Source organism: Caenorhabditis elegans, chromosome III, assembly GCF_000002985.6.
Source record: "Caenorhabditis elegans chromosome III".
NCBI lineage: Eukaryota > Metazoa > Nematoda > Chromadorea > Rhabditida > Rhabditidae > Caenorhabditis > Caenorhabditis elegans.
In genome coordinates, this window is record NC_003281.10 from 1,765,010 (window position 1) to 1,786,964 (window position 21,955).

Below are 21,955 nucleotides of genomic sequence, written 5' to 3' on the forward strand. Positions count from 1 at the left end.
TAGTTAGTCAAGACTATTTAATATTTTCTAATGTTTTTTCCAATCAGCTAAAATATTGTTCTATGTTTGAAAAAAACTGGTATAAAAATCATGGAAATTAAAAAAGTTATGAATTTTTGAATTTTCCTAAAAAAAAATGCTTTTTGGCTTTTTTTCAACATTTTTTCAAAAATTCATAATATTCATTATAAAGATTTTCAGCTAATTTTTTTTCACAGTTAGGTGAAAAATTTTTTCATTTAGAAAAATTTAAGAAAATGAAGCAATTTCTCAATGGTAACTGCACCGAAAAACATTTCGCGGTGCGACGTCAAAATTTCACAAATTTCCAATTTTTCGAAAGTTTTCGAATACTCAAAAATTATTTTATTTTCAAGGTGTTTAGCTTCGATATAAATAAACAAAATTTAAAATTTATTCCATAAAATCTCTTTTCAAATAAAAAAAATCAGCCATTCCATTGAAAATTTTGAAAATTCCCAGCAGCAGTAAAATCATAGGGGGCGGGGTTTAAACTCCAGAAGTTTTCCGCCCCAAATTGTGCGTAATTCGGCTGATAATCTGGAATCGGATAGTGCTGGGCATAGCTTGGCTGAAAATTTGGCGGGAAAGCTTGAGAAAAATTCGAAAACTGATCAAAACTCTGATAATTTTGAGATGTGAGGAGCACTCCGATCTCTTGGCCGCCACCCCGCCCCTTTTTCGTGGTGTGACCCAAATTTTCGGATGACATAGATAGTGTAGAGTCTGGTGATGAATTGGACGAAGTTGTCGATAATGGACGTTTAGTTGATGACGTGGCATTTGACTTGATGCTCTCACGAAATCCCTGCGCGAATTTGTTCTTTTGGACCTTTAGCTGCTTGACTAGCTCGCTCTGAAAGTATGAGACTATTGTAAAATTGCTGAAATTTACATAATAAGCGAAAATCAAGTTTTTATCACGTGGCCTATCTTTTGCAAAATTTGGTTTTCTAGGCCACCAACTTTTTTTTCGAGCTCTCTTGAATATTTCGCTGGTATTCCTTTAATGTTGCAGAATAAAAAATTTATCATATAGAAAAAACTGGCCAAAAAATCCAAAAACAAGAATGGTGGCCTAAATTTTTCAAAATTTGGTTTTCTAGGCCACCAACTTTTTTTCAAATTTTCTGGATATTTTCAATGATTTTCCGTTAATATTAAAAATAAAAATCATGTTACAGAAAAAATTGGCTAAAAAATTTAGAGACAAGAATGGTGGCCTAAATTTTTTAAAATTTGGTTTTCTAGGCCACCAACTTTTTTTTCGAGCTCTCTTGAATATTTCGATGGTAATCCTTTAATATTGCAGAATAAAAAAATTTATCATATAGAAAAAACTGGCCTAAAAATCTAAAGACAAGAATGGCGGCCTAACTTTTGCAATAATTGGTTTTCTAGGCCACCAACTTTTTTTCAAATTTTCTGGAAATTTTCAATGGTTTTCGTTAATATTAAAAATAAAAATCATGTTACAGAAAAAATTGGATAAAAAATTTAGAGACAAGAATGGTGGCCTAAGTTTTGCAAAATTTGGTTTTCTAGGCCACCAACTTTTTTTCAAATTTTCTGGAAATTTTCAATGGTTTTCGTTAATATTAAAAATAAAAATCAAGTTACAGAAAAAATTGGATAAAAAATTTAGAGACAAGAATGGTGGCCTAAGTTTTGCAAAATTTGGTTTTCTAGGCCACCAACTTTTTTTCAAATTTTCTGGATATTTTCAATGATTTTCCGTTAATATTAAAAATAAAAATCATGTTACAGAAAAAATTGGCCTAAAAATCTAAAGACAAGAATGGCGGCCTAACTTTTGCAATAATTGGTTTTCTAGGCCACCAACTTTTTTTTGCAACTTTCGGTTTTTTTTTTCATTTTATCTAATCTCTATCTGATGTAAAAAGAGTCGTTTTTTGAAAATTTGGAAATTTTCAGGCTATCCCAATAAAACCTCACCTGATAAGCTGTAACGGCAATAAATTTGGTTTCCGGGAACTGAAATTTGCCGATCTGATTGTGTGCACCGACAGGGGAAATTTCGTAAATGTTGAGCACTGGCATGTACTGACGCATTGACTGCACGCGAATCTAGAAAATTTAATTTGGGAAAAAAATTGAAAAAAAAATTTTAAAGAAATTTTTTCAAAAGTTTTTTTGTTTTTAATATTTTCTAAAACTGACAAATAACTATTTACTAATCTATATTCTTAGTTTTTCCTGAATCTCGTAGTAAAATGATTTGAAATTTCAATTTTTCAGTGGAAAACTAAGATATTCAAATTGAAACTGAAATATCTCAGGAAAAAAATTATCGATTGGTCTGATAATGTAACAAAAACATATTCAAATCTTTATCTTAAAGATAAAAAAGCTTTAACTCATGTGCTAATTTTGTTCAAAAGTTATGGTGATTTATAAACTGCATGTTTCTCGAGATGCCTCCCCCCCCCCCCCTCCCGTTCAATAATGTCAATTAATCCAGGCGGTCATAAAACTTTACCTGTCAAATTTTTAACCTCTAAATCCTCACCAAATCCCTCTAAAATCAATCAATTCCTAACCTGTAGTAACCTAATAATCCTTTGTTTTCCTATATCCTAATGGATACCTCTCAAAAGGTGTGAGGAGGCAGGTGCGGTCTCTTGGGAAGAGTTGCGTTTTATGACCTTAAGGTGTGTGTGTGTAGATTTTCTGAGCGTATGGGCTTGTTTGAGATGTTTTTAATGCAAAAATTCAAAAATTTCACAGTTTTTCACATAAAAAACCCATGTTTCTACTAGTTTCACCAATATTTTGCAGGGGTTGCAAAAGTCGAATTTTATATATCTAGTAGCTATTGGAGAGGTTTTTAATGCTAAAAATCAAAAATTTTAACGTTTTTCACGTTTAAAACAGCGGTTTTTTAGACTTTTTTTAGAAAAAAAATACCGCTGTTGCGAGTTCACAATTGATGAGATCTTCAGAGAAATTAGGTTTTGAGGAATTTACACTGATTTTGCACGCTTGTCATTTTTGAAATTCATGGTTTGCAGCATTTTCACACCTAGAAATAGTAGTTTTGCAAGTTTAAGCTAATTTTTGCAGATTTTGAAGACTTCCCATTGTCAGATCAACTACGGGCATGATCTTCTGGAAATTTTTGGTTTTCTGCGCTTATGGGCTCAATTTAGAAATTTTTGAAGCAAAAATTAGAAAATTTCAGAGTTTTTTACGTCTGAACCTTATTTTTCTGCTATTTTTACCGATATTCTGCAGGGTTTGGCGTCAACTGGAGCCACAACCTCACGAAAAATTGAGTTTTATAATTTTGAGATGTGTTTAAATGGTTTTTAATGTTAAAAATCGTAAATTTCAACGTTTTTCACGCCTAAAACACATTTTTCCAGCCATTTTTACTCCGATTTGAGCGGTTTTCAAGACTTTTTAGAAATGTATCCCCCTTCCCCCCGACTCCCCCACTGCCAGCCACCACAAAAAGGTCAGCTCGCCGAGCAACAACAAAGAAACTGTAATTATATAGTGCTAATGGCCGCATAAAAAAGGGTGTTAATGTAAAATATTTGCATACCATCTGATCACTTTTCTGGAGGGCATCCTTTGAGTTGGTGAGTTTCAGCTTTTCCAGTTTCAGGCCTCGTTGGAGGAGTTCTCGGCCTGGAAATGTGTTACTTTGAGGTGATAAAATAGTGCTTTAGTGTACTGAGAAGTACTAAGGTTGTACAAATTTGAGAAAAAAAATTAAGGAAAAAAAATTGTTGAAAAAAAATTTTCAAAAAAAAATTTTTTTTGGAATTTTTTTTGGGATTTTTTTTTGTCTAGAAAAAGTCAACTTTTCCCAAATTTTTGTTCAAAATCACATACCACTTTTCATTAGGAACACCTCATTCGGTTGAACCATTTCTTCCTGAATATCCAGCGATTCCCACCGTCCCGCGGTAAACTTTAGCTTTTGATAGGAAATTGGCTCCATTGTGACACCGATTTTGTAGTTCAAGTGCTCGCAGAGCCCTTTGAATGCAAATTCCAATATTGGAAACAAATTTCTGCAAAAAAATATTGAAAACTGACAAAGTTATGGATTTTCGAAACTTTTCGAAATTCTAAAATTTCAAGATTTTGGGTTTTACCGCGAAAAGACTTGGGGGCTACTGTAGTTTTACAATTTTTGTATGATTTTATAGGTTTACAAAAATAAACATTTTCAGATCTACAATTTAAGGCAAAAATGAGCCGAAAATCTTTAAAACTGACAAAGTTATGGATTTTTTAAACACTAAAGTCCATTAATTTCCCAATTTTCGACATATTAATTCCAATTTTTCAAATTCGGTGGCCTAACTTTCCGAAAATGTAGTTTTCTTGGCCACCATGCAATAGGAGGTGTCAACTGTGAAATTTTACAATTTGCATTGTTCAATTTACGATTGGTGGCCTAACTTTTGCCATAAATTTTGGTTTTCTAGGCCACCAAACAAAAAAGCTCGGCCATCACAGATAAACCAATGATTTTGTTGATTTAGATGAACATTTAGCTGCATATCTTCTGAAAACTACTCAAAAACCAGGGATTGAAAATTGGTGGCCTAACTTTTTCCAAAAATTTGGGTTTCTAGGCCACCAAACGAAAAGTTCGACCGTCACTGAAAATTGAATGTTTTTTTTTCTTTTCCGTTGCAAGTTTTGAAACAGAAAAAATAAAGCAGTTGAAATATCAGGAAATGTGTGAAAAATTCAAAAACTGGCGTTGGTGGCCTAACTTATGCCAAAAATTTGGGGTTCTAGGCCATTATTCAAAACTATTCAAAACTTGTGAAGAATTGTTTTAAATATGAATTTTAATATTGAAGAACTAGACCAAATTGCTCAAAAATGACCCATTTGAAATCGGTGGCATAACTTTTGGATTTCTAGGCCACCTGAGGCAATTTCGGGGGTCATTTGAAAGCTCTCAGTGGTCTGAAAAAGAACGTACCTTCCAATTTTCGTAATAATCATCTCATTACACTGCGAATCGAATTCCCGCCACAATGATTTTTCCATAAGCGCCACGTGGCATTGCATGCTGGAAAGGTATACCAAAAAAAATTTGAGACTGAAAAAAATTTAGTAATAAAAATTTTACAACAAAATCGCGAAAAAAATGACTCTAGAATTGCTCAGAACATTATAGGCGGACCCCCGCCTACATTCGCACCTTGAAAACGCCACTGACATTCTGGGAAGTAACTGACCCCCCTTGAAATTATGCGTACCTCCTAATGGAATAGTTACAGTGTGAATGGATCACCCCAGATGACGTTGAGATTTTGGACATTTTATTTTTGGCATCTGCACAAATATTGTACCTATATACATAAACTAGGCTGTGCCTATTTTTAGGTCTCACCACGAAAACTACAGTACCCCTGGGGTTTCGTGGCGGGACCCAACTTTGTTCAAAATTCACGAAAATAGGGTGTGTTGGGGGTCGATTTGAAGGTCTCGATGAGATAAATACGAATTTTAATAATGCAAATTTAAAAATTAAAAATTGAAAAAAAAAATTGTTTTTTTGAAAATTTAAAATACTACTTTTTTAATAAATTTTTTAGGTGATTGGGTACTGTAGCTTTCGTGGTGAGACCCAGAAACTTCGATATGGGCCGAATTAGGCCGAAATTGGTGTCATTTTGAAAGAAATGATGAGCTGAAACTGAATAATTTAGTAAAAATTCTCAAAATTTTCAGGCTCTGGCTGAAAATTTCAAAAAAAAAATTTTTTTTTCAAGAAAAACATTTAAAATTTCATAACTTTGTCAGTTTTCAAGATTTTTCCACGATTTTTAGCTCAAAATGTGCCCAAATTTTATGCTCATCACATATTTGACTGGAACTTTCAAAACTTCCCGTCAAAAAACCGCCCACACACCGGTAATCTGCTCCGTTTGCCTGTTAAACAGCAAATCGTGAGCATGAACGTATTGATGTGGCAGTGAAGCCGACACGATGACGTCACCGAGCCGAGCATGCAACGTGGCGCGGCCCCGACTTCTGGAGCTAAAAACTAATTTTTCTGAAGCTACCGTAATCATACAGTACTCCTACCGTACCACTATTGTACCACTACAGTACCCCGACTATATCCCTACACTAAGCCCAACTCACTATCCCTCCAGAAGCCAAAACGTCACAGACTACAAAGACTACATAGACTACAAACTATGGACAAACGGAATAAGCGCTTTATATATAGTAAACGATATATACAACAAAGATTAGACAAAAAGTTCGGGCCCCACCACCACGAAAAGTCTTGGGCTACTGTAGTTTTGGAGTAATTTTGTATGATTTTATAAATTGTTCAAATTAAAAAATTTCAGATCTACAATTTAAGACAAAAATGAACCGAAAATCTTTAAAACTGACAAAGTTATGGACTTTCGAAACTTTTCGAAAATTTCAAATTTCAAATTTCCCAATTTTCTAGATTTTCATCCTTTTTTTTTTTTTGAAAAATGTATGTAGATCTAAAACTTATCAAACCTAAAAAATGTAAAATTACCGAAAAATTGGAAAAACAAAAACTTTTGGTGGCCTAACTTTTCCATACAGTCGGTTTTCTAGGCCACCAAACGAAAAAGTTTGCCCCTCACTGAAAATTCAATTTTTTTCCTTTTCCGTTACAAGTTTCACAAAAAAAAACCGCTTGAAATCGGAGGAAATAAACCAAAAACCGGTGATTTGAAGTTGGTGGCCTAACTTTCGCAAAAATTTCGTTTTCTAGGCCACCAGCTGAAATCTTTAAAATTGTACTCAATTTTGCCATTTTTTATACTGTGTTATCAAAAATGGAACGGAAATCAACCAAAGACAGTGAAAATATAGAATATTAAAATTGGTGGCCTAACTTTCTCAAAAATTTAGGTCTCTAGGCCATCAGATGCAAAATTTTGGCCATCACTAGTAAACTTGACGTTTTCGTTAAGTTGGTTGTAATATTACTGGGAAAAACTATCAGAAAATATGGAAAAATTGCCTTAAACCAGCATTTTAAAGTTGGTGGCCTAACTTTCGCAAAAATTTGGGTTTCTAGGCCACCAAGTAATATGGGAGTCATTTGAAAGCTCTCAGTGAGCTGAATTCAATGGGAATGGGTCGGCTTTCTGGAATTGAAAAATTTTCTAACAAAAAATCAATAAAGATCGAAAAGAAATTGTAATTTTTAAGATTTTTTCGGAAAATTTGCAAAACCTTTGCTGAAAACCCTGCTCCATTGTACTCATCTCGTCGAGACCTTTCAAATGACCCCCATCTTGACTAGATTCCGTCAATTTTTTCACAATTTGGGGTACAGTACCCCTTCGTGGCGGGACCCAGAAATTTCAAAGTTGGCGGAATATAGTCGATATGGGGGTCATTTGAAAGCTCTCAGTGAGCTGAATCCAATGGGGATGTCGGTTGGGAGAAATTTCTGAAATTAAAAAAATTCTATCAAAAAAAATCAAAAAAAAAATCGATTTATTCATAAAAGTGAAATAGTTTCTTTACAAGTGAGTGTTTGCTAATCAATACTATGCAATAAATGAACACAAATTTTTTAATTTCCATTGGAATTATCGATTTTTCCCTCGGGAATTTACTTCTCAGAAGTCTCGGAGGCGGTGGCTGCTTCCACGTAGGCCGCCTGAGCATCTCGTTTTTTCGATTCCATCTCCATTTGAGCACGTTCTGTCGAAAATTGGAATCCGGCCATTTCCAGAAGAGTTTTGTCCGGGTTATCGTCCCAATTTCCGGGCAGTGGAACCCGCTTGTGCTTTTCAGTCTGAAAATTTTTGAAAATTAGGGGTAAAAATTGCCAAAAATATGGAAAATTTGGAGCAAAATTTTACGATTTTCAAGTTAACATCAATTTTAAATTCTTAAAATGATATATAAAACTGTTAAAAAATCACTGAAAATGGCCGAAAAACCACATTTTCAGATTGGTGGCCTAGAAATCCCAAAAGTTAGGCCACCAAAATTTTGTTTCGCTAAAATTAAACCAAATAAGGCGTGACAACACGATTTTAGCATCTTAATATTATATAAAAATGCAAAAAAAATCAAGAAAAATGGCCGAAAAGCCACATTTTCAGATTGGTGGCCTAGAAATCCCAAAAGTTAGGCCACCAACTTTTTTCCACAAAAAGTTTATTCTAGGGGTAAACAAGAGTGAAAAACTCGATTTTTAACTCAAAATTTGCGAAAAATCACAAAAATGTCAAGTGGTGGCCTAATTTTTGCACCTGGTGGCCTAGAAATTGCAAAAGTTAGGCCACCAATAAATTTTCTAGATTTTTTTTTGGTTTTTCCATGATTCCACGCTTAAAAAGTTGAGAAAAACCCGTTAAATTGGCGAAATCACAAAAATTTCAAGTGGTGGCCTAGAAATTGCAAAAGTTAGGCCACCAATAAATTTTTAGGGGTTTCACAAGTTTTTACAAATATTTAACAACAAAAAATAAGGAAATCACAAAAAAAACCGTTGAAACCGCAAAGATTTCATCCGGTGGCCTAGCTTTTGCACCTGGTGGCCTAGAAATTTCAAAAACTCGGCCACCGGTAGCTGTTTCATTTTTTTGGTCGAACAAAAACTGAAAAGAAAAACGGAAAATAGGCTGAAATTACAAGAATTTCAAGTAGTGGCCTAACTTTTATATTGTGTGGCCTAGAATTCCCAAAAGTTAGGCCACCAACTTTTTTTTCTACAAAAACATTTATTATAGGGGTAAAAAAAGTGAAAAAGATAAAAACCCGTTAAATTGGCAAAATAACACAAAGGGTGGCCTAGCTTTTGCACCTGGTGGCCTAGAAATCCCAAAAGTTCGGCCACCAATTTTTTTTCGGCAAAAAACACTTTCCAGGGGTAAAAAAGAGTGAAAAACTCGATTTTCCACTCAAAATTTGTGTGAAAAATCACTAGAAATCCGATTTTTTCCATATTTTTACCTGCTGCTTCTGCCAATTTTTGAGTTTCTGCTGATCGGCTAGAGTGCCGGCTCCCGCACAGCCCCAAACTTCAATATCTAGAATCTCATCGAAATCCTTTTCGATTTTCAGCTCATTTTTGAAACTTAGGCCATAAGCCGACGAGCGGAGCTTCAAATTGCAATAAATCGAGTTGGCTCCGTCGATTCTTCGAATATTCGGCACAATTTCGAAGAAACTAGTGAATGTACCGCCAAATCGATTGCCAGAGTGCCTGAAAATTGGGGTTTTTTCGGTTAAAATCGCGTCCGTGGCCTAGAAATTCCAGAAACTCGGCCACCAATAAATTTTTGAAGGTTTAAACAGTTTTTGCAAGAACGTCACAACAAAAGCTGAAAAAATTACGCAAAACAGGGTGAAGTTACGAGAATTTCAAGTCGTGGCCTAACTTTTGCACTTGGTGGCCTAGGGATTCCAAAAACTCGGCCACCAATAATTTTTTGAAGGTTTAAACAGTTTTTGCAAGGATTTCACAACAAAAACTGAAAAAATTACGAAAAATAGGGTGAAATTACGAGAATTTCAAGTGGTGGCCTAGAAATTAGAAAAACTCGGCCACCAACTCAAAATTTCGGGTTTTTATTGTTTTTTTTTTCAGCAAAAATTATTAATTTTCACTGAATTGATGTGAAAAACACAGCTGGCCTAACTTTTCCAATTTTCTAGGCCACCAGGTGCAAAAGTTAGGCCACCACTGTAAAAAGTCGGGTTTTCGGCCGATTTTTCTGATTTTTTCGGCGATTTTCCAGTTTTGAGCGCATTATCAGCCAGGAAATTCAAAATTTTTCCCAAAAATGCCCAGATTTTTTCCATTTTTCCTCAACCTCCACTCCTGATCAGCGGCGATCACCACAACACGGCCATCTTTCATTCGGAAAATGGTTACTGTAGGTCCACGATAGTCGAAAACGAGGGTCTCGAAGCGATTTGTGCTGATTCCGTGTTGAAGTGACGTGTAGAGTGGAGTCCAGTGGCTTTCGCCCGACGTTTCGGTGGGTTTTGCCGGAAAATAGACGGCGGGGAGTGATGATTGTAGATACCACATTTGGAGAGGTGACAGAATGTCTGAGGAGTAGTCAGGGTTGATCTGGAAGAAAGTTTTTAGGAATTTTTAAAGGATTTTTGAAAAAAAAATTTTGGTCCAAAAAAAAATTTTTTTTTTTGGAATTTTTTATTGCAATTTTTTTTCCAGCAAATTTTCACATTTTTCACTTAAAATTTTGAATTCAGCTCGTCAAGACCTTTCAAATGACCCCCGACAAGCCTATATTCCGCCAACTTTGAAATTTCCGGGTCCCACCACGAAGGGGGGTACTGTAGTTTTCGTGGCGAGACACAAAAATTTTCAAAATTGACGGAACCCAGCCAATATGGGGCTTATTTTAAAGGTCTCGGCGAGCTAAGTTCAATGGAGCAGGTTTTCAGCAGAAATTTGCACAAATTTTCCCGAAAAAGATCTAAAAATTACAATTTTAGTGTCAGTAACAGCCGAAACCACACGATTTTGGACGGCTTGCGTGAATTTTTCGCAATTTTCCCGTCGCCACCGGATTATCGATTGAGTCGCCTCATCGCCTGTTTTTCCATCTGTCTGAAAAGCTAAAATTATTGAAAATCAGTGAAATTTCGTGTAAAAAAATCAATTTTTCCCCGAAAAAGTGTGAAAACCCCTATCGAATACACTTTAAACACCAAAAAATTGGCCTTAAAACCGAAAAAATCAGCCCGGAAAGTCGGTGGCCGAGTTTTGGGTTTATAGGCCACCAAGTGGAAAACTCGGCCACCACTCGGATTTTCGCCGTTTTTTCGCGGAAAATTGAACTTTTTTTAGCCAAATTTTCAAATTTTAACTCTAATTTACCATTTCTTCCACCAAAATCTTGATAAACTGCTCATCGCCCTGAATCGCCCCGGCGCCCGCCGAATCTGAGCAAACTTTGAGAAAGTGGTGCACTGGTTGGAGAACTGCAAGAAAAAATGGTGAAAATTTGAAGAAAAACCGAGAAAAATGGCCTAGAAACCCATTCCGTGGCCTAGTTTTCCGGAATTTTGGGTTTCTAGGCCACCAACTCAAAAATGGTGGTTTTCTTGCAAATTTTTCGGAATTTTGACTGAAAATATGTGAATTTATTGGAAAATTACTGAAAAATGCAAAAAAATGGCCTAGAAACCCATTCCGTGGCCTAGTTTTCGCGAAATTTGGGTTTCTAGGCCACCAACTCAAAAATGGTGGTTTTCTTGCAAATTTTTCGGAATTTTGACTGAAAATATGTGAATTTATTGGAAAATTACTGCAAAATGCAAAAAAATGGCCTAGAAGCCCATTCCGTGGCCTAATTTTCGCGAAATTTTGGGTTTCTAGGCCACCAACTTAAAAATGGAGTTTTTCTTGCAAATTTTTCAAAATTTTGGCTGAAAATATGTAAATTGGCTGGAAAATTGTTGAAAAAAGCAAGAAAATGGCCTTAAAAACCCAATCCATGGCCTAGGTTTCCGGAATTTTGGGTTTCTAGGCCACCAACTCAAAAAAGGTAGTTTTCTCGCAAATTTGTCGAAATTTCGGTTAAAATTATGTAAAATAGCTAGAAAATTGCTAAATAAGAGAAAAACATGGCCTAGAAACCCGCCCCATGGCCTAGTTTTCGCGAAATTTTGGTTTCTAGGCCACCAACTTAATTATGGTGGTTTTATTTTAAATTTTCCGGAACATTAGCTGAAAAAATGTAAATTTGTTGGAAAATTACTGAAAAATGCTAAAAAAAATGGCCTAGAAACCCACTCCGTGGCCTAGTTTTCGCGAAATTTGGGTTTCTAGGCCACCAACTCAAAAATGGTGGTTTTCTTGCAAATTTTTCGGAATTTTAGCTAAAAATATGTGAATTAGCCAGAAAATTGTTGAAAAAAGCAAGAAAATGACCTAGAAACCCACTCCGTGGGCTAGTTTTTGAGAAATTTGGATTTCTAGGCCACCAACTTTTTTTCTTGGTTTTTCGATCGATTTTTTGACGAAATCTTCGGTTTTTTCAGCGACTTCATTCGAAAATCCTCACTTTTCACATAAATATCGGTGGAAGTTCCGTATAATGGCGTGAATTTGTCCATAAATTGCTGGTGAGTCACTAAATTCGAATTTGTGTCGCCTGTGAGGTATTTCATGAGACTTCCCGATAGATCTTGCTGGAAAATGCTCTGAAACTTAAACTTTAGAGAAATAAATTGAAAAAATCGATAAACTTTAAGTTTTTCCGCTGAAATTTCATTTTTTCCGTCGGAAATTCGCGTGAAATAGGCTTCAAGTGTTGGATTTGAGGCTTTTTCGATTTCCGAGCCAACTTTCTCGGTTTTCACATCACTTTTATGCTTGCTACTATCGTTTCCCATCTGAAAATGCGGAAATTTTGAGTTTTTAAACTTCAAAGCAGAAAAAGTATATTTTTTCAGCGAAAAATACACGAAAATCAGTCACTTTTAACTTCCTGATGCACATTTTGCGGTGGAAAATTGCATTAAACAGCGAAAATCACCGATTTTCGCGATAAAAATTGGTTGGAAATGATAAAAAATGTGGAAATAAATTTATTTTTTTGAATTTTTCGTTCCAACTACGGTACGCAAGTACGCAAACACGGTCACGCGAAAATGCGGACAAGTGGATTTTTTCATCATTTTATTTATTTTTCGAGCATTTTTCTTCGATTTTCGCTGGTTTTTAATCAAATTTTTCAATTTTTTTGCTAAAAAAGTTATTTTTCTACTTATTTCCAGCAAAAACCATGATTTTCCCGGGAGCCGGTGGTCCAGAACTCGACAAAATGGCGTCGGAAAAGGTGAAGAAGGATATTGGCACGTTTATCACGTTTGGACTCCTAGTTGAAGCCGGTAAGCATGGAAAAAGGCGAAAAAACGAAGAAAATGAGCGGAAATTATTGAAAAAAATCGCGAAAAATTGGTTTTTCCCGAAAAAAAAGCGAATAAGTTGAGAAATCGTTTAAAAACTCACGATAGCATCCATTTTCTGAATTATTTTCTTCATTTTTGTCAATTTTTTCAAGAAAAAACACGAAAAATCATCTATTTTAACCCGAAAAACACGCGGAATCGATCAAAAATCAGCAAAATAACAAGAATGACGTCACTTTTATTATTTATTTATTCTTTCAGCCGCATTCGCCGCCCACTACTTTGGAATCGACGGAATTCTCGTTTAAATCGATTTTTTGGCTAGTTTTTTGTTAGCATTATCGGAATTTTTGAATAAAAATCAAAAAATCAGTGGAATTTGCATTTTCAACGGGGAAAAACGGATTATTTCGCGGAATCCTCAGTTCCCGCCAATATTTGCGGCGAATTTTTGCAGATTTTCGTGTTCAGAAGCCTGTGGAGAATGATTTATTATACGCAGGATATTGAATTTTTTCAGATTTTCCCAGGAAAAATCGACAATCTCCGGTGGCTTTCAGCGGAAATTAGGCTCCAACACGTTAATTTTGGACTCTGGATGAAAAATTGAATGTTTTTTAGTTTTCGGGCGGTGTTTGCGTACTTTTGAAAGTACAGTACCCCTAAATTTCGAAAATTTTTGATTTTTGAGCTGTGAACCCTTGAAAAATAAGATTTTAATTATGAAATTCGGAATCAGAACGTCCATTCTACCCTACCGAAACCAATTTTTAGCCCATTTGGACGCAATTCCGTAGAGTCTGGTGCCAGGTACGCAAACACCGAGGCGTTGCGTACTTTCGGGGCTACAGTAACCCGGAATTATTTATTTTTTAGCTAGAGACTCGGAAATGATTGAACTAGAGGTGAAATTCGTTGAGAAATTCAAAATTTTCATTAAAAATTTGGAAAAATGAAGGATTCGAGGTGAAAATTCGGTTTTATCAATTTTAACCCGAAGTATTTCCAGCTTCCCAATTTTTCTCAAAATTTTCATTATCAAATTCAGTTTCAGCATATCCGAATTACCCTAGCAATCAAGTTTCAGCTTATTTGGACGCAATTCCGTAGAATCTGGTGCCAGGTACGCAAACACCGAGGCGTTGCGTACTTTCGGGGCTACAGTACCCTGGAAATTCCCAAGAGTGAGCTAGAAACTCCATAAAAACAAAATTAGCAGAGAAATTTTACAGGGAATTCGAATTTTTTGTTGCTAAATCTAGAAAATCACAATTTCAGCGACAAAATTGGAACTTTAAAATTTGAAACAAAATTTCACACATTTCCAAAAATTTTCAAGCATTTTTAGCATTAAATTCGGAATCAGCACCTCTAATTTACCCTGACTATCAATTTACAGCCCATTTGGACGCAATTCCGTAGAGTCTGGTGCCAGGTACGTAAACACCGAGGTGTTGCGTACTTTTGGGGCTACAGTAATCTGGAAATTCTCAAAATTATGCTAGAAACTCAAAAAAAAATGCTGCCAGAAGTGAATTTTTATGAAGAATTCGAATTTGTTACTGAAAAATTTGAAAAATAGAAAATTGGGTGTAAAAATATGAAATTTTTTTTTACCCAAAACGTATTGATTTTTTTTAAATGTTTTTTTCAATATTGCAATGAATAAATTCAAATTTCCCTTTGAATTTTGTCTAATTTTCGAATTTTTCAAAATTTCCCGCCTATCTTAGAGATCATCGGTGTTTGCGTACTTTTTAAGGTACAGTACCCCGAATTTTCCGAAAAACTCAAATTTCAGCTAGGAAATCATGGGAAAAAATGCCAAAGTAGAGTTTTTGTAAAAAATTCATTAAAATTAATGATAATTTTTGGGAAAAATTGAAAATACAAAAATTTGTGAAAAAAATTTCGAAAAAAAATTTTTTTTCTATTTTTTTTCCAAATTACTGAACTATCTTCGACTATTAGCCTTTTATTTCAAACACGTCAACGTCTTCTAAAAAAAGAAAAGAAAAACGAGAGAAGGCGTCAAATAATTTCCTTCGTTTTTGCCGGCCAACTCCCCCGGGGCGTTGGTGAGATGCTAAAAAGAATGGCGAAGTAACTTTTCTGGTATTTATCTTTTCGTTCTTGTTATTGATTATGAATAGTTGTGTTTTTCTTTTTAGTTTTGAGAAAAAAAATTTTGAAAAAAATTTGAAAATTTTTAAAATTTCAAATTTCTTGTCAAATTTCACTTTTACCTTATTTTTCTGCGATTTTCTAGCTCAAAATTTAAAGATATCGGAAATGTTGGGTTACTGTACCTTCAAAAGTACGCAAACACCGGCTGACCTTAAAAGTGATAGGAATTGGCTAGAAATTAAGATATAGAAGTGAAAATTGGCGTAGAATTCAAATAAATATGCAAAAATTTTTGAAAATTGCCAGAAGTTGGAGAAATTTTGAGTTGAAACTTGATACTTAAAATTTTAGCGGTAAAATTTAGTTGTTCAAAAAAAAAAACGTTGTTTTTCAAATTTTTCAGCAAAAAATTCAAATTTCCCGTAAAATTTCGCTTTTGGCAGACTTTGTATTAGTTAACTAGCTTCATTTTGACTTTTTCAGGTTACTGTAGCGCCAAATGTACGCAACACCTCGGTGTTTACGTACCTGGCACCAGACTCTACGGAATTGCGTCCAAATGGGCTGTAAATTGATAGACAGGGTAAATTAGAGGTGCTGATTCTGAATTTAATGCTAAAAATGTTTGAAAAATTCTGGAAATGTGAGAAATTTTGTTTCAAATTTTAAACTTCAAATTTTGTCGCTGAAATTATGATTTTCTAGATTTAGCACCCAAAAATTCGAATTCCCTGTAAAATTTTACTTCGTATTGCGTCTTCATGGAGGTTTTTTGCACAGTTTTGAAAATTTCAGGTTACTGTAGCCCCGAAAGTACGCAGCGCCGTGGTGTTTGCGTCCCTGGCATCAGACTCTACGGAATTTTGTCCAAATAAGCTGAAAACTACTGACTGGGGTAAATCGGATGGGCTGTTTGAGAATTTACTGAAAAATTTTGAAAAATTTTGAAAAAAGCGAGAAAATATTAACTTTCCCGAAATTTTTTGGGGTACTGTACCTTTAAGAGTACACAAATACCGTTAGGGTAAGAATTTAAAAAGATTTCAAATTTTATGATAAAAGTTTCAATGTTTAACTGAGATTTTTAGGAAAAAAATCCAAAAAAAAATTTCCAAAAAAAAAAAGTTTTTTTCGAAAACTCTTATTTTTGAAACTTTTCTGTTTCATTCCCATACTGTTAACAATATTGTTTTATTATGTTTTCCTAATAAAAATTCTGAAAAAAAGTTATCTAGGGGGGGGGGGGGGGCAAAAATTATGGAAATTCAATTTTCCCGCCAGTTTCTAATTGGATTTTCTTCGCCCAGTTTACGCGGTAATTCAATGATTTTTACGCAACTTTTTACTAGAATTGCTCATTTCCAGATGTTTATGGCTCTTAAAAAAAGATTTGCTTTATTTTCAGAAAAAAAAATTCCAAAAAAAAAATTTTTTTCGATATATTTTCTTCTAATTTTTCATTTTGTTTTTCGCATTTTCAATTGTTACCTAGAAACGGGGAAATGTATCCCGAGAGATGGCTGCCTAATGGGCTCCGCAGAACCACAAATTTGCATTCATTTTCGTATTCAGCTCGCTATTATTTTCGATTTATATTCGGAATTTTTTCATATTATTCCTTTTTTTAGGAAATTAGTTTTAATAAGAAGTCAATAAGGAGCCAAAATTATTAAAAAGGTGAAAAACAGTAATTTTTATAATTTTCAAGATTTTATTTTTAAATCCAAATTTTTCCTAGTTTTAAGATTTTTTTTTTAATTTTGAAAGTGCGAAATTCAGAATCTGCATATCCGAGTTACCCTAGAAATCAAGTTTCAGCTCATTTAGACCGAATTGCGCAGAATCTGGTGTCAAGTACGCAAACACTGAGACGCTGCGTACTTTCGAGGCTACAGTAACCCGGAAGTAATTAAAATTTGCCTAGAGACTTGGATAACATTGAACCAGAAGTGTGGGAAATGATTGAACTAGAGGTGAAATTCGATGAGAAATTCAAAATTTTCATTAAAAATTTGGAAAAATGAAGGATTCGAGGTGAAAATTCGGTTTTATCAATTTTAACCCGAAGTATTTCCAGCTTCCCAATTTTTCTCAAAATTTTCATTATCAAATTCAGTTTCAGCATATCCGAATTACCCTAGCAATCAAGTTTCAGCTTATTTGGACGCAATTTCGTCAAATCTGGTGCCAGGTACGCAAACACCGCGGCGCTGCGTACTTTCGAGGCTACAGTAACCCGGAAGTAATTAAAATTTGCCTAGAGACTTGGATAACATTGAACCAGAAGTGAAATTCAATAATAAATTCGAATTTTTCAATGAAAATTTCGAAAAATTAAGAGTCTGAGGTGAAAATTTGGTTTTATCAATATTTTTGAAAAAAAATTTCCATCATCACGATTTTTCTCAATTTTTTCATTATCAGATTCGGATTCAGCGTATCCGAATTACCTTAGCAATCAAGTTTCAGCTTATTTGGACGCAATTGCGCTGAATCTGGTGTCAAGTACGCAAACACTGAGGCGCTGCGTACTTTCGAGGCTACAGTAACCCGGAAATATTCATTTTTTAGCTAGAGACTCGGGAATGATTGTACTAGAAGTGAAATTCGATGGGAAATTCGAAATTTTCATTAAAAATTTCGAAAAATGAAGGATTCGAGGTGAAAATTTGATTTTATCATGATTTGCCCAAAATATTTCCAGTTTCCCGATTTTTCTCAAAATTTTCATTATGAAATGTAGAATCAGAACATCCGAAATGCCCTATAAATCAATTTTCAACTCATTTAAACAAAATTGCGTAGAATCTGGTGTCGAGTACGCAAACACCGAGGCGTGGGGCTACAGTAAACCGGGAATTTTAAAAATAAGCGTAGGAAGCCCCGGTAAAACTTGATTTATGGTAAAAATTGACAAGGAATTTGAATTTATTACTCATTTTCCTCCCAGAAAATCCGAAATCTCTCAAAAATGGAAAAACCAGTACCTATGAGAAATCCTAACCATTTCGATGTACTCCAGGAGCCCCCAAAAAAAAGTTGCCCCTACTCATATAGAGGAAGGCGTCGACGCCGCACTCCATTCGTCTCCAATATCTTTTTTCGGTGCCACGTATCATATTTCGGATGAAGCCGCTACAGCAGCTCCCTGCTCTTTACAGAAGAGCACCTTACTAACAAGCTCTGCGTTTCCTCTTTTTTTTTGTTCGGCGCGAAATTTTCCTGAAGCTCGAAATTCAAATATGTGTAATGTGTATAATTTTCTCATCTCTTTTGTTTTCCAGTCAAAAGTGTCCATGACTACCAATTAGATGAAGCATCCCGTTGGGAAATTTCTTATATTGCCAATAGCTTTTACTTTACTATTATAGAATTTTTTTTTATAGTTGTTTGCCAATTTTTCCCCTCTCACATTCTTCATTATTCTCAATTATTGAAAAATTATTGAAAAATTTGTATTCTACGTGAAATTTTAAGTGTCTAGCTCAATTTTGAAAATTTTTCCGGGTTACTGTGGCGCCAAAAGTACGCGACGCCTCGGTGTTTGCGTACCCGGCACCAGATTCTACGGAAATTGCGTCCAAATAAGCTGAAACTTGATTTATAGAGTAATTAAAATATGCTGATTCCGAATTTTGCATTTTCAAAATTAAAAAAAAATTGTGCTCAAAAAATTTCAAACATTTTTTTTCTCAAAATTTTTTTTTTTCCGAAAATCCGAGCTTCAAATCTCAAAAGTTGATCACATTTTCATAGCTCAACTCTAAATTTGACGACTTACTTTTAGGCTTGAACTCATCGAAACAGGCTTTACAATAAGCCGAAAAATTTACAAAAGCCGAAAATAAAAATTTCCGTCAAATCGGCAAATTGCCGGAATTGAAATTCAGGCAAATCGGCAAATTGTAAGGATTGAGAATTTCAACAAAATTTATTTTTTGGCAAACTCGGCAAATCTGCAAATTGCCGGAATTTGCCGGAATTGCCGGTTTTTTGGGACCAAAAAAACCAAAAAATCCAAAAAAAAAAAAAGTTTGCCGTATCTAGTCTCAACTTCTGTATTAAAATACATTAAAACATGTATTTTAACACAGTTGTGACGTCATAAATGTATTTTAATACATTTTGCAACATTACTTGAATAACCCCAATAAAAATCAACTTAAGGATCAGAAATTTTTTTTGGTTTTTTTTGGTCTTTCAAAAATTTCAATTTTTGTTTTTTGGTTTTTGGTCCAAAATTTTTTTTTGGTCCCAGCCCTGATTGTGACCTACATTCTTCCCGCTTACTCCCCCTTCCTGTGTAAGCGGTGACCTGTGTAGGAGGTGATTGTAAATGAGAGCCAATGCCTAGTCACTGTAATAATCACAAAATTTTGACACCAACCAATATCAGGCCGCCGACATTTCACGGCGCACCGCTATGTTTAACTCGCAGCAGGCGGAAACAGCTCACCACCACGCCCACAGCGAGTTAAACGCAGCAGCGCGCGGAACCCGTGAGACGTCGGCGGCCTGATATTGGTTGGGGTCAAAATTTTTGCCTTTTCTCTGTGAATGGACGAGAAAAAGGCGGGGCCTAAATAATTTTAGGTTTTCTGCAGTACACGCCACGCAGTTTTTTTTTTATTTTGCGTGTATAAACCAAAAAAAAACCAGAAAATTTTTCGTTCGCCAATTTGCCGAATTTGCCGGAAATTTTAAATTCCGGCAATTTGCAGATTTGCCGAGTTTGCCAAAAAATAAATTTTGTTGAAATTCTCAATCCCTACAATTTGCCGATTTGCCTGAATTTCAATTCCGGCAATTTGCCGATTTGACGGAAAGGTTTATTTTCGGCTTTTGTAAATTTTTTGGCTTATTGTAAAGCCTTTTAGAAGGCAAGTTTCGATGAGTTCAAGCCTAAAAGTAAGTCGTCAAATTTAGACCCGTAAGATGTCGGTCGTTATAACTTTTTTCAGAGTTGAGCTATGAAAATGTGATCAACTTTTGAGATTTGAAGCTCGGATTTTCGGAAAAAAATAAATTTTTTTATTTTGAGTGTACCATGAAAGAGGGGTACCTCCCTCTCTTCCTGTGTAAGAGGTGATTGTAAATGAGAGCCATTCTAGTCCCCTTGTCAATGTAACCTATTACCCCTATACCAGGGGTGTGCGGCAAATTTGCCAAATTTGCCGAGCACGGCAAATTTCAAAAAAGTAGATTTGCCGAATTTGCCGAGCTCGGCAAATTTCGAAATTTGCCGCACACGTCAAAAATTTTACAGTACAATTTTGACTAAAATTATTGATTTTTTCGCCAAAAATTTAGTAAAATGACACAAAATTGAGCTATTTTGATGCTTAAACATACATACTACACGGAACTAATTCAGAAACCAGATATGTGTTAAGAATTTGGTAGTTTTGGTGTTCCAAAAACATCAAAAATTATCAAAATTTTCCGAGTTTGTTAAGCACGGCAAATTTGCCGAATTTACCGAGCTCGGCAAATTTGCCGAATTTGCCGTGCTCGGCAAATATTGAAAAAAGAGATTTGCCGAATTTGCCGAGCTCGGCAAATTTTGAGATTTGCCGCACACCCCTGCCCTATACCCTATACCCTGAGAAAGAGGGACTCTTCATGATCCATAGGTATGCCTGTCATTCTCTATTTTTAAACGTTCCTGCAGCAGTAGCACAACAGAGCCAGCAGTTTTCCTCTTCTTCTCCATCTTCTTCTGCTTCTTCCTCTCTTCCCAAAAAAAAAAAAAAAAAAAAAGTGAGGGGGCTCACTGCCCCCCCCCCCCTCCCCCCCCCCTCTTCTCCTTGAAGCTCATCCAGACGTCGCTGTCCTCCTCCTCCTCGTCCCCGGGGCGCTGTGTGTGTGTGTGTGTGCTCCGTGAGCATGTAGCAGCTTCAGCCCATTTAAAGGCGCACACTCTCTGCATCTCTGCGTGTCTCGACACTCGTTTTTTCTCTTCTTTTCTGCTGCACACACACACACACACACACACACGCTCATGCCAGAGCACTTCTTGCTCCGGGGGGCTCCGCGCGGAGCCCGAGAGGACCTCCTCCTCCTTTTTCTTCTTCGCTTTTTAGTTCTTCTTGCCTCGGTCTCGCCCCTTGTTTTGCTCTCCATGTAGTATATACATCTGGGTGTGTGTGTGTGTGTGCACCTTTGGAGCATTTTTTGAACTTTTCCAGAACTTTGGAGCAACATTTTCAGCTTGTTCAGTGCACTTTTTAGGCTGAAAATCCTATTTTTAGGTTTTCGAAAGTTTTTTTGGAGCATTTTTCGTGCAATTTAGGTGCAAAATTAAAAAAAAGGGTTTTGTAGTGAATTAAAATTTTTTTGAAACTTTCGCCTTTTTAAAAAAATGTTTCTAATATCTTTAAAAATTGGAATATTTTGGAAAACAATTTGTTTTCAATTGGCAATTTATTAATTCTGAGCTTCTGAGCGTAAATTTTTTTTTATTTTGGAGCAATTCTGAGATGTCTTAGTGCATTTTTCGGGCATACATAAAAAAAAATTTATCTTAATAATAAAAACCTTAAATTTAGGCTTCACCGTCTGGAAATTCAATTTTTTCAGCTGAAAAACTTTCAAAAAAAAAAAAATTAAATTTTCACATTTATTTTCTCTGGAATTTTGGAGCAATTTCAAAGCTGTCTTAGTGCATTTTTAGTACACAAATATTTTTTCATTTTTCTTAAATTTTAATAATCTAAGCTTAAATAAAGGCTTCACCGTCTGAAAATGCAACTTTTTTCAGATGAAATATTAAAAAAAAAAACCTCTTTTATTAATTTTGTGCTCCAAACTTTCCCACGGTACGCAAATCATGTAATATGTACTTTTAAACATTATTTTTCCAATCAAAAATATCCAACAGCTTTTCCTTACAATTTGAAAA

The 21,955-nt window shown here is 35.1% G+C and overlaps 3 protein-coding genes and 6 non-coding genes across 11 annotated transcripts; 5 read left to right on the forward strand and 4 right to left on the reverse strand.

The window, feature by feature from the left end:
* Positions 1 to 397: 397 nt before the first annotated feature.
* Positions 398 to 5,084, reverse strand: tbx-43 (T-box domain-containing protein). The gene is made up of 5 exons (NM_001047418.4): positions 4,994 to 5,084; positions 3,883 to 4,064; positions 3,590 to 3,675; positions 1,978 to 2,109; positions 398 to 877 (listed from the first exon to the last, which is right to left on the reverse strand). Exons 1-5 carry the CDS (start codon positions 5,080 to 5,082, stop codon positions 449 to 451), a joined length of 918 nt encoding a protein of 305 aa, NP_001040883.1. The 5' UTR covers positions 5,083 to 5,084; the 3' UTR covers positions 398 to 448.
* Positions 1,238 to 1,289, forward strand: Y46E12A.8. The gene has a single exon (NR_052099.1). It is a non-coding gene; the product is annotated as an Unclassified non-coding RNA Y46E12A.8 (non-coding RNA).
* Y46E12A.6 lies at positions 1,238 to 1,289 on the reverse strand. The gene has a single exon (NR_052100.1). It is a non-coding gene; the product is annotated as an Unclassified non-coding RNA Y46E12A.6 (non-coding RNA).
* On the forward strand, positions 1,532 to 1,582 carry Y46E12A.10. Its single transcript, NR_052101.1, has one exon. It is a non-coding gene; the product is annotated as an Unclassified non-coding RNA Y46E12A.10 (non-coding RNA).
* Positions 1,821 to 1,874, forward strand: Y46E12A.7. The gene has a single exon (NR_052102.1). It is a non-coding gene; the product is annotated as an Unclassified non-coding RNA Y46E12A.7 (non-coding RNA).
* Y46E12A.12 lies at positions 1,821 to 1,874 on the reverse strand. Its single transcript, NR_052103.1, has one exon. It is a non-coding gene; the product is annotated as an Unclassified non-coding RNA Y46E12A.12 (non-coding RNA).
* A 2,420-nt stretch (positions 5,085 to 7,504) lies between the features above and the next one.
* Y39A3CL.4 (TLDc domain-containing protein) lies at positions 7,505 to 13,151 on the reverse strand (the record flags this gene model as incomplete). Of its 3 annotated transcripts, none has more annotated exons than NM_001404268.1 (8): positions 7,505 to 7,822; positions 8,989 to 9,241; positions 9,852 to 10,114; positions 10,496 to 10,618; positions 10,889 to 10,992; positions 12,078 to 12,216; positions 12,262 to 12,408; positions 13,028 to 13,151. In NM_001404268.1, the coding sequence occupies 8 exons, from the start codon at positions 13,058 to 13,060 to the stop codon at positions 7,637 to 7,639; spliced, it is 1,248 nt and encodes a 415-aa protein (NP_001391139.1). In that variant the 3' UTR covers positions 7,505 to 7,636. The 3 variants fall into 3 exon arrangements, with proteins under 3 accessions (NP_001391139.1, NP_001040880.1, NP_497456.2); NM_065055.6 differs by lacking the exon at positions 13,028 to 13,151 and adding an exon at positions 12,494 to 12,599 and having other exon boundaries at positions 7,508 to 7,822; NM_001047415.5 differs by lacking the exon at positions 13,028 to 13,151 and having other exon boundaries at positions 7,507 to 7,822.
* Y46E12A.9 lies at positions 8,409 to 8,451 on the forward strand. Its single transcript, NR_131434.1, has one exon. It is a non-coding gene; the product is annotated as an Unclassified non-coding RNA Y46E12A.9 (non-coding RNA).
* On the forward strand, positions 12,793 to 13,300 carry Y39A3CL.3 (C4-dicarboxylate ABC transporter). The gene is made up of 2 exons (NM_065057.4): positions 12,793 to 12,906; positions 13,189 to 13,300. The coding sequence occupies exons 1-2, from the start codon at positions 12,801 to 12,803 to the stop codon at positions 13,233 to 13,235; spliced, it is 153 nt and encodes a 50-aa protein (NP_497458.1). The 5' UTR covers positions 12,793 to 12,800; the 3' UTR covers positions 13,236 to 13,300.
* The last annotated feature ends 8,655 nt before the right edge of the window (positions 13,301 to 21,955 follow it).